At 37.7% G+C, this 11504-nt stretch overlaps 1 protein-coding gene and 1 pseudogene across 1 annotated transcript; one reads left to right on the top strand and one right to left on the bottom strand.

Annotated features, from left to right (window-relative positions):
• Nucleotides 1–883: 883 nt before the first annotated feature.
• Nucleotides 884–4997, bottom strand: LOC147487153 (uncharacterized; annotated as a pseudogene).
• A 3249-nt stretch (nucleotides 4998–8246) lies between these two features.
• LOC147487154 (uncharacterized) lies at nucleotides 8247–9014 on the top strand. Its single transcript, XM_086573952.1, has 2 exons — nucleotides 8247–8519; nucleotides 8649–9014. Exons 1-2 carry the CDS (start codon nucleotides 8247–8249, stop codon nucleotides 9012–9014), a joined length of 639 nt encoding a protein of 212 aa, XP_086430078.1.
• The last annotated feature ends 2490 nt before the right edge of the window (nucleotides 9015–11504 follow it).

Raw genomic sequence — 11504 nt, forward strand, 5'->3', positions numbered from 1 at the left:
TTGAGAGCATGATAGGGATGCCCAAATATTTATCTTTTGGATCAAAGAGCCTCATCTTCCAGAACTTTTTTAACTTGATTTTATTACGAAACTTGATGTTTCTGCTGAAAAACATGCTTGATTTGTCAAAATTGATCAGCTGACCAGAAGCAGCACAGTAGTCTTGGAGGATATCTTTAAGATGACCCCCATCCTCAAGATTTCCTCTGGTGAACAAGATCAGGTCATCAACATAGAGGAGGTGGGAGATGGGAGGAGAAGCCCTCCGGATCTTAATCCCATGGACTTTCTCCTCAGCCTCAGCTTTAGCAGTCACATCTTCCAAGTGTGTTACTTGGCAAAAAAGATATTTAGCGTTGAAAGTTGGAACTGCTCTGTGCCCAACACAAGATACCAATGGGAATGTGTACAAGACATCTTAGAATTATAATGATAAATTAAAGGCTGCTATAGCTGCAAACGAAAATTCTAAGTAAATGTGGACTGCAGCAGTCCTCCACCTTAGGTTATGTTAAACTGTGAACATGGAAAGCAATGAATAAACTTGTTTCTAAAGACATTAACTACAACAATCACCAAGTCAGACACCTCAAGCTTGTTCATAGATGCAGGAGCTGGACGCTGAATATACTCGTTTCTGCAGACATAAACTACAACAATCACCAAGTCAGACACCTCAAGATTGTTCACAGATGCAGGAGCTAGACACCCTTACTCAATTTGATTGAAAGGCTTTCTCGGGTTTAGACTTCGATGTTTATTCATTGATGCATCCTGAAAGTGAGCCTTGGTCCCCTAGCTTTTTTGTTATTATTTTTTGAAACTCAATTTGAACTGAAATTGCAAAAGGAGTGGTAGAATAAGATATTGAAGAAGATGAAACTGAAGGTTTCATGGAGTCGCTTACACTTCTGATACGAAGATTAATTTTCCGTTACAAATAGATCAGAATGGTGAAGAGGACAAGGAGTACTGAGAGAAGGGCTTAAATCACCTGAACAGCTGATTAATTACTACTACAAGTCTAGGTGGAAATTAACTCCTTCACATTGTTCCTCAACCAAGGGACACAACAAAGGGCACCAAAGCCAAAATAATGTAATAGGACCTTTTCAGCAGTAGCTTGCGGAAAAGGCTATCTTTGCCTGCCCGGAAAATAAAGCATGTGCTTCAATTTCATGCTCAGAAAAGCCATAACATGCCTTTAATAGTGTTTTGAACACAACTGCTATTTTCTGTTGTAATGAGAACCGGATTTCGTGCCGACCATTTGAAATCCTTTCAAAGGCCTATTACAAATTTCAATAGCATAGATACCCGACTCATAAACTCACTGAACAGTCGAATGCCTATCATTTGTCAAACCTCAGATTATAGCATAGATGGCCAAGTTCGGGCCTTGCTTCCATCCTGGTAGTGAAGCTCATCTGATTTGCGGAAGTGCAGTAGAGGTAAGACTGAAAAGTGATCAGAAAGAAGTACCGCCTTATGCTTTGATACCCATGTCTACAAGGTATGACTTGTTCTCGTCATCGACGTCAAGACATCTTTCAATTTCTTTTCTATAGTGAAGAACATTGTCCCGTAGATGCCCAGCCCCTTCACACCTTTCTATGATCTTGTCAACCTTAGCCTTGCTTTTGGGAGGAGTTGGGACCATATATGAGAACTCTAGTAAGGCCAAGTATGTCTCGATAGTCACCCTGTTTCCACGCTTCTGCATCAGAAGCCTAAGAAGGTATGCTGTCTTTAGAAGCTAAAGTAGGACTTTCCAAAACATCCAATGATACTTGCACATTTGATGCAAGTTGACTAACTGTGTTAAGCCTAAGAAAGGTAATAGCCATTGCCCATTGCATAGGAGACTCTTCCAAAGGCTGTATGTGAAACGAAAAGATAACAGCATGCACAGTCATCTTTGCAGTACTGATCGCTTCCACATCAGTAGGTAGGGCCGTAGGGCTTCTCTTTCCCTGATTAAGGGAATTCGTCTGTATTCAATATTATAGTGCTCATCCTTCAGACCAGCATACACTTCTGCAGGAGTCTTCGCATCATCTGCTAAAATGTTCTCCCTGTACCCTACTACACTTATTTGGTTTAGTGCAGGATTATATTCTTCACGATGTAAAAGCATCGAACCACCAGACTTAGTAACCTCAGCTAAAATATCTTTTTTCAATCGAGACTCCATGTGCTCCACCATTGGACCAGTAATTCCCACATGTTGAGTGTATCAAAGGCGTTCCATTAAGGTATAGAACTGCTGCTTCTCTCAGGTCAGTCAATAGCACTTTCTGACAAAGATCACACATCTCTGCAGGCTTTGCACTTAAATAGGATAGCATTTCTTTCGCACCCGCAATCGTTGGAGTTGCCATGCTATAAACAGGATAACCATCCACCTTATAAACATGAGGGGTACCCTGTATTTGTATGTGGCTGGAAGTTCTTTGACCAGGAAAGAAATACATCTTCAGTATGGACTCTTTCCCCAAAACAGAACCATTATGACTGTGGCTTCCATCACCGCATCACCGTTTTGAGATTCAAGTGCTGTTATCAACTCCTTAGGGACAGTAAAAAATCTCCCAGGGCATAATCTTATGCTCCATTTCATTGTTTGAACCTTTGGTCTCTGATGCAACCATGTCTTAAATGTAATCCTCCACTCTCCTTGTCCACAAAAACCATCAAATGCTTCAATTCCAACTTTCCAAGGTATATATGCAGAAAATGCTATCAACCTAAAGTAGCGCTCCAAGTACTCATCACCGTAATTTAGCACAACTCTTCTCACCCTGGGCTCCACATGCTATTGGTTGAATACCTTAATGTATTGCAAAACAGCTCTTCGTATATTCTGCAAAGCAGAACACCTACCGACGATAGCATCCAATATCTTGTTATTTTCCGTAACAACAAGATGTCATTTATACCAAATGCACGTTTTTGCTCTTTTCCACTTCCTTCTTTTACCATAGTTGCTGAAGATGGAGAATCATTGCTTCCAGCTTCTTCGATACTTGAACAATCACTGCCCACTTCATCAAGGGATATATCTTCAAACTGCATTTTCATGGGCCTTCCGTAGCTAATTCATAGTTTCAAAAGGCAAGCAATAACAGTTCCTGTGGTTGTCCTTCCTCTACCCATTTGACAATTCAAAACAAGAGCAGTATCTGTAGTGGGAAAATATCGTTCCTTTAAATATTTTTATTTGATAAATATCAATATCTCGGTATATTTCATGGTTATTTCAAATGTTTGCATGTGTTGAGCGGGAAAAGAGGGAAGAAGACAATGGACACGTGTCATGAGTTGACTGGGTCAAAGCTAATTAGGGACACTATATAAAGACTAGATGAAGAAGAAAGATGATTCATTAAAGCATTCCCACAAAAATTATTAGAAAACAGGAGAGAGAAAGAGAGAAACAGAGCGATTGTAAATTTCCATCATTATTCAATAAAAAGCTTCGTTCCACTTCAATTCATTTTATTTCATTCATACAAACCCTTATTGAATCTTAGTGATCTTAAATCAATCAATAAAGGTTGTTCTTAGACATCACATTGGCGCTGTCTGTGCATCGAGAACAGGAGAATTTGAAGTTTTCTTCTTCTTCGATTTAGAATCCGTGTTTTTCTGGGTTTGAGTGAAAGAAGAGTGAGTAGTGAATTGAGAATTGAATCATAATGGCTCCAAAGAAAAAAGCAAATAACAAGTGAGTAGATAATGATAATCAATCACAAACAAGGAATATAAGAGCTTCAGTAAGTAAGCGATATCAGGAGGAAAACATTGAAGTAGAAGTTTCATTTCAAGAAGTCTTGAAGCAGTTGAGGAAAGTGGGAAAACATAATGCTATATTAGTTAAGGAAAATCAAGAGATGAAGAATGCAAGTCCAAGTCAGGCTTTAAAAGATCCCCATGTGGGTGAGGATGATGCTTGTAGTTCAAAATCAGTTAGTCACTATACAGAGAAGGCATTGGCAAGAAACGGAAGAAGTGGGGAAGTATTGCCGATACCCATAATTCTGATACCACATCTAATTACCAAAGAGATGATACAAGAGATGATACAGAAGCGGTTGGGTAATCAACTTCTTGAGAAAACTTCAACATCGATAAGAAGTTTGGCAGATGATATCAGCAGAAACCCTATTCATCAAAGTGTCGAGATAATGCCTATTCCACCTAAGTTCAAGATTCCTATGTATACTCAATATGATGGGACATCGGATCCTATGGATCATCTGTTTGGGTATCGACACCAATTTTCTATCTATCAAGGAACAACTTATCTGGATTCGTTGTTATACAAATCCTTCTCTTCAAGTTTGAAAGGGAAGGTTTTGAAATGGTTTTGCTCTCTGCAAGAGGGATCAATATCATGCTTTAGGGAGATCGAGGAAAAGTTTTTCACTAATTATGGTCATCAGCGAGTAAAGCCAAAGCAAGTGTCGGTCTTGTTCCAGCCCAAGTAAAGGAAAAAAAGAATCTCTTAAAGCCTTTTTGTCGCGTTTCAAGGCAGAGGCACAGCTGGTAGATCATTTAGATGAATCGGAAATGACAGCAGTAATGGCTTTTCAAACAGGGCTTATTCCAGGTTCCGATATGCACAAGTATCTGCTTCGTAAGGATATTAAAACTCTAGAGAGAGTTGTATGATAAAACTGAGAAAGATGTGCAAGTTGAAGAAGGTATTCTATCAGCATTGGTTCAACCAGTGTTGCAGGTGTCTGAGGCAAGTAAGTCTACCAAGGAGGATAACTATAATAAATCCGATAAGAGGAAGTCGACTGAATCTTATCCGAAATCAGAAAATCAGCCTTCATAGAAAAAGAAGTTTGAGAGATCATTGAAAGAGGAATTATATTCAAGTAATTACATAGTGATTAATACTACAGTGGAAGATATTTTAAGGATGGTGGGGAAAAAACCTTATTTCTAGCATCCGACATATAAGCTTCGGGAGATAGCAGATAAACCATTCTGCAATTTCCATAAGATAAAGAATCACGAGACAAATAAGTGTCTGCAGCTGCTCAGAGAGGTGGATCGATTAATGAGAGATGGAAAGCTTAGGGAGTTCAGAGCTGATGCTAGACCGGAAGTGACAACTATGGTAAATGATAAGCTCTGAGGGGTAATCAACATGAAAAATAAAGGGGTTATTCCACAGAAAAAGATTATAAGGGATAAAATCCGGAAGATATCGACAGTCAAAGAGGTGCTAGAAGTGAACGTGGAGCCGATACCAGTGAACCCTACACTAGTATCAACAAGTATACCTGGAGCTATTATGTTTGTACCTGATGATCTATCAAAGGCAATGTTACCTCATGATAATGCTTTCTTGATTACATTGAGGATATCAGGATATGATGTGCAAAAGGTGCTGGTTGATTGTGGAAGTTCAGTGAATATTCTTTTTTGGAAAGCATATATGGGTATCGAATTTGATGAGTTGCATCTGAAAGAACCACAGTTTAATTTGTTTGGGTTCAATGGAAGCTCTACTAGGCCAGCTGGGGAAATTAAATTACCAATAAGAGTAGGTCCATAGATAATTATGACTAAATTTATAGTCATTAAACATCATTCAGATCATAATGCTATTTTGGGAAGAAAGTGGATCCATGCTATGAGAGCATTTCAGAGCACCTTTTATCATGTTATCAGATTTTTGACTGCTTATGGGCCACATAAGATAAGAGGTGATCAATAAGAATAAAAAAAATGTAATTTTGTTACTGTCAAGGGCATGATGAAAGACAAAAAAGTAGACATTGGGGCGTCTCGGAGAGCACCAGATAGCAATTAACAAAAATTTCATCTCCAAAATCCGATACCAGTAAACAGCTAGAGGATAGGTTCACCTAGGAGATGAAAACAGAGCTGGAAATGGTTCAAAGCAAAACGATGGGAGAAGTACATAAAGTAAATATCGGTCAGAACAATGAAAGTTGCTTTACTTTTATTAGTACAGAGATGAGTTCAAAAATTAGGTAAGATTTGATAGAATTCCTAAAGACAAATAAAGATGTATTTGCTTGGTCGATGGCTGATCTTCTGGGTATTGATTCTCTTATATGTTCTCATAAGCTGAATATGAGAGAAGGAGCAATTCTAGTGCATCAAAAACATAGGAGGGTCAAGCCGATATACGAGAATGCGGTACAAGATGAAATTCAGAAGATGCTGGAATGTGGAATCATCAGGGAAATCGATAATTCAGAATGGGTAGTGAATATTATTGTGGTCCCAAAGAAGAATGGCAAGGTTAGAATCTATATGGATTTCACAGATGTTAACAAGGAAAGTCGTCCCAAAGATTACTATCCAATGCCAAGGATTGATGAGTTGGTTGATCGAATAGTTGGGTTTGAGTTGTTGAGTTTTTGCGATGGTCATTCAGGATATTTTCAAGTTATAATGGGAGTACTAGACCAACTGAAAACAGTGTTCATTATAGAATGAGGTCTTTACTGTTTCATCAGAATGCCATTTGATCTAAAAAATGCAGGAGTAACGTATAAGAGGTTGGTGGAGAAGATGTTTAGAAATTTGATTAAGCATATTATGGAAGTATACATCGACGATGTGGTGATAAAATTTAAGAAGGCCGATGATCATGTTAAAGACCTCGATACGGTATTCCAAATATTCAGACAATTCAACATGAAGCTCAACCCAGAGAAATGTACTTTAGGAGTAAGTTCAAGGAAATTCCTGGGGTATATAGTCACAAAGAGAGGTATCGATGTTAATCCAGATCAGATTCGAGCTCTTCAGCAAATGCTTTCTCCGAGTACTAGAAAGCAGATACAAAAGTTAACAGGAAGAATTGTAGCTTTGAATAGATTCATATCAAGAACTTCTGACCGATACAAACCCTTATTCAAGTTGCTGAAAAAGAATACAAAGTTCATATGGGAGGAAGAATGTGAATTGTCATTCTCAGAATTAAAAAAGTATCTTCAAGAAGTGCTAACTTTGATGAAGCCAGAGGAAGGTGATACTTTATTTTTATATCTAGCAGTATTTGACTTTGCTATTAGTTCGGTACTAGTAAAAGTAGAAGATAGAGTTGAGAGACATGTTTATTTTCAATCCAAGACCATGCTCGAGGCTAAAACTCGATATTAGATGCTGGAAAAATATGTATTAGCTCTCCTCTATTCTACTCAAAGGTTGAAACCTTATTTCCAATCCCACTCAATCATTGTCATGACGAATCTTCCTTTAAAGCAAACTTTAGCCAAGACAGCTAAGTCGGGAAGAATGGAGAAGTGGTCAGTGCTTATTGATGAGTTTGGGATTGAATATAGGAATAGGGTTTCAAAAAAAAGCCAAGTCTTGGCAGATTTCTTAGCAGATTTTCTTGTTGAAGATGAAAATTGGAAGATTGAAGATAATAGTTGCTTAAATTTCCAAGATCCTGATGATGTGATGGATGAAGATGATTCATGGGTTGGCACAAATGGGTGGAGACTTTTTGTCGATGGATCGTCAAGACAAAAAGGTGTGGTATCGGAGCTGTTCTGATAACCCCTGAAAATCAGAGACTGGAGTCAGCAGTTACTCTGGGCTTTTATGCATCTAACAATGAAGCAGAATAAGAGGCATTGATAACAGGATTGGAAATGGCTAAATCACTAAATGTCAAAGAATTATCTGTATTCAGTGATTCTCAATTAGTGGTAAGCCAAATCAATGGAGGATATTCAGCAAAATGCGATAACATGATCGATTATTTGAACTTTGTTAGATTGAAGCTCAAAAACTTCAGCAAGATTAAATTTCAGCACCTCGATTGAGGAGAAAATTGACATGCAGATGCTTTGGCATATGTCGCTGCTATGCTTGAAAATACAGAAGGATGTCTGTTGCACATTGGTGTTCAGCAAAACCCAAGTATTGATACAGAACATTCAGAGGTAATGGAAGTAGATACGCTGGGGGCGTCATGGTTAAGCAACTATGTTTCATTTTTGTCTAAAGGTGAATTACCAGAAGATAAAAACGAGGCTAGAAGGGTAAAACCAGGAGCTGAAAGATATCTGCTAACTGATAATGAGTTGTATCGGAAAAATCCTAGTGGACCACATTTAAAATATATATCGACGGCCGAGCCTAGCCAAATTATTGCAGAGATGCATGAAGGGGAATGTGGAAATCATTCGGCGAGTAGATCATTAGCTAACAAGATAGCGATGCAAGGATACTTTTGACCACAGATGCGAAGAGATTGTCTTCGATATATAAAGAAGTGTATCCAGTTTCAGAAGCATGGACATGTTATTCATGTTCCAGCAGAAGAGTTGCACTGTGTATTGAACCCATGGCCATTTGCCTTATTGGGGATGGATATTGTTGGCCCACTAATACCTGGGAGAGGTAAGAAAAGATTCATGCTTGCCGTAACTGACTACTTCACTAAATGGGTAGAGGCTATAGCTTTGCAGCATATCAAAGAACAAGATATTATCAGTTTTCTGTTTGAAAGAGTGGTTTGTCGATACGGTCTACCGTATGCCATCATATCGGATAATAGTTCCCAATTCATTAGAGGCTAGGTGAAAGATTTTCTAGAATCATACAAGATTAAACACTTCACATCAACACCTTATTATGCTCAGGGTAATGGGCAAGCTGAGGCGACAAATAAGACTATTATGGATAATATCAAAAAGAAGCTAGAGGACAAGAAAGGCTTATGGGTTGATAAATTAAACAGTGTGCTATGGGCATATAGAACAACTCCAAGGGTAGCTACGGGGGAGTCACCATTCACTCTAGCCTATGGTATGGAAGAAGTCACTCCAGCCAAGATGGTGGTATCGACATCAAGAACAATGCTTATAGAAAAGGGGCTTAATGACCAAGGGATGCATGCTGAGGTCCTAAACTTGCATGGAAGAAATAAGATAACTGACATGCTTGGTTTTATGGTGGAGAATGGTATATGGGATGAGATATGGATGATGATGGATGATGATGGATGATGATAGATGATGGGTGTCGTTGATTAAAACTACATAAGATCAAAACCTAATATCCCTATAAAGTAAAGGATGGGTATCAATCCGCATCTGACTTGTATCACTTATGAAGAACGAGAGTGGAAATGGGTGTCGAGGGATTAAAAACTATTTTATAGAGATTGTGGATTACTAACTAACTAAACTAATACTAAAACTAAGAATTGGAAATAGGGAGAGAATATGAGAGAGAGAGATAGATTCAAGAGATTCAAATCGAGCAATACTTTTGATTTAATGACCTTTTGCTTTCATGTTGTTCTCCAAGTAGACTACAATCGGCAATCAAGCAAGTGTTAATGCCTTTTTAGGTGAAACATCGTTAAACGTACAATTATTTCTACTTATATGTTATTCCTATGTATGTGTTATTAATATCTTCTTTCCTTTTATATGAGCTTGGGAAGCTATTTAATGAATTACTATCTAAGGCAAACACAAGGAATACTTCTCTTACTCTAGAACACTACACAACTAGAAGAAAAATAGAGAGTAGTAGTGTAACATTCAATTACAATAAATAAAACCCTATTCTAGCATTATATTCAATTGCAATAAATAAAAACATGTCACTAGCAAATATTCAATTGTAATAAATAAAACCCTAAACTAACATGATATTCAATTGCAATAAATAAAAACCTTAATATATACTTATATCCCTTGGTCTGGGCAATGGAACTAATAACTAAACAGACATAAAGAACTCACTTGATTGGAGAACACCATGAACTAAAAGAATCACCAACCCTAAGCACTGGCTTCATCTCCTCCCTTAAAGGAGAAGATTAGCCTTCCATGAAGAAAGAAGAGCACGAAAAACGAGAAGAAGAATAGTCGAAGAACATAAGACTAGAAAGACTAATTTATTAAGACTCGACTAGTGAAAACCGAATCTTTTATTATTAATCTCTCTGCCTCAAGTTCTGGAGATAAGAATATTGTGAATTGGCGAGTTTCATGAGGCACTTAGGTCCTCTATTTATAGGGGTTACAATGAGTTCTAGAAATATCCCAAACCGTGGTTTGTTTCCTATTACAAATCAACTTCTTTCAGAGTCCAACTTTGTTTCTGAAACTATAAAAGAGGTGGGTTGCAGTGTCGGTTCATGCGTCTGGATGCACGGGCCTTGTGTCCTAGATGCAAGAGTCTATTTTTCCTTTTTTGCTCCATCCTTCTTTCCTCTTTTGTGGGCTTTGGTCCAAGCAACGAATCATTTTGCCTTGGGCTTCCAAATAGGCTTTAAAACAGGTCAAAGTCGCATCTTTCATAGCTTCAATTCCTTGGCCTTCTCTATGATTGTCCACGGGCTTCTATGTGATCCTTAATGCTCTGAATTGCTCCATTTTACCCCTTTTTCTCTAATATTCTACAAAACTCTCTTTTTTACTTGTAGAATCATAAAACATGACTTACAAGCACTATTAGTCCATTAAGATGGCTAATAAGAGATATAATCGAGGGTTAAAATGCACTTTTTAAGCACTTATCACAACCCCCAACTAGCCTTTTGCTAGTCTCTTAGCAAATAAGATAAAAAGAGATAAGTGATCGAAGTCGATCACTACCTAAAAAGAAAATCCTAACTCACTTTTGTAGGCACCGCGATTGCATTTACTTTATGCAACAAAGCTTTAAACCTTTAAGTTCCCCAAAAAGGATGAGTTATAGTCTTGTGAGAGTTTTCAGATGATATACCCACAAAATCAATCAATAGCATGTTCAATAATGATAGCATTTTTCAGAGAGAGAAATTTCCTTACCAACTTAGTGCTTGCTCCAATAGAGGGGTTTCTATTACCAACTACATTACTACAAAGACTCATAGATTATGATGGGAGATAGTAAAAATTGACAAAATTCTCAATCAAGTCTTATGTGTGTACTCAGTCAATCTCCTATACTCTCCTATCCCAGAAACGGAATCCCTAGTCTACCTTTAGACAGATAATCTTGACTTTCAATCCTCACCGATCATACTCTTAGAAAAGAATCTCTCAGAAGATGGCCTACTATTTTACCTCATGTATGTGGGGAAAAGAATAATTATTATGAACATCCCACATACTACCTTGAAAAATGGACTTCTAGATGAAAGTAGTCTCATGGAAAGAATGTCATCACGTATGAAGTGTCGGGTCCTTCACTTTAGCATCCTCTCACCTATTCTAGACTTGATACCATACTGTAGTGATAAGTTATGGGTTGTAACTTGGCTTGGGTATTGGGTTATGAAGGAAAGGTAAAAAGGATTCAAAGGTTGTTTCTGAAAAACACTAAGGGTCTTGCTTCTTTCTTTGGAAGATTTCTTCAACTTCTGTATTGCAGAGAAAATTCTTCCTTTGTATTGGCTTCTCCATCAATTATGTTAAACTTTTTCTTTTTCCTTTTGACTTTCTTTTCTATTATTATATATTTTTTCCTAGCTCAGTGGTATATCCTTGATTAGTACT

Source organism: Coptis chinensis, chromosome 7 (genome assembly GCF_015680905.1).
Source record: "Coptis chinensis isolate HL-2020 chromosome 7, ASM1568090v1, whole genome shotgun sequence".
NCBI lineage: Eukaryota > Viridiplantae > Streptophyta > Magnoliopsida > Ranunculales > Ranunculaceae > Coptis > Coptis chinensis.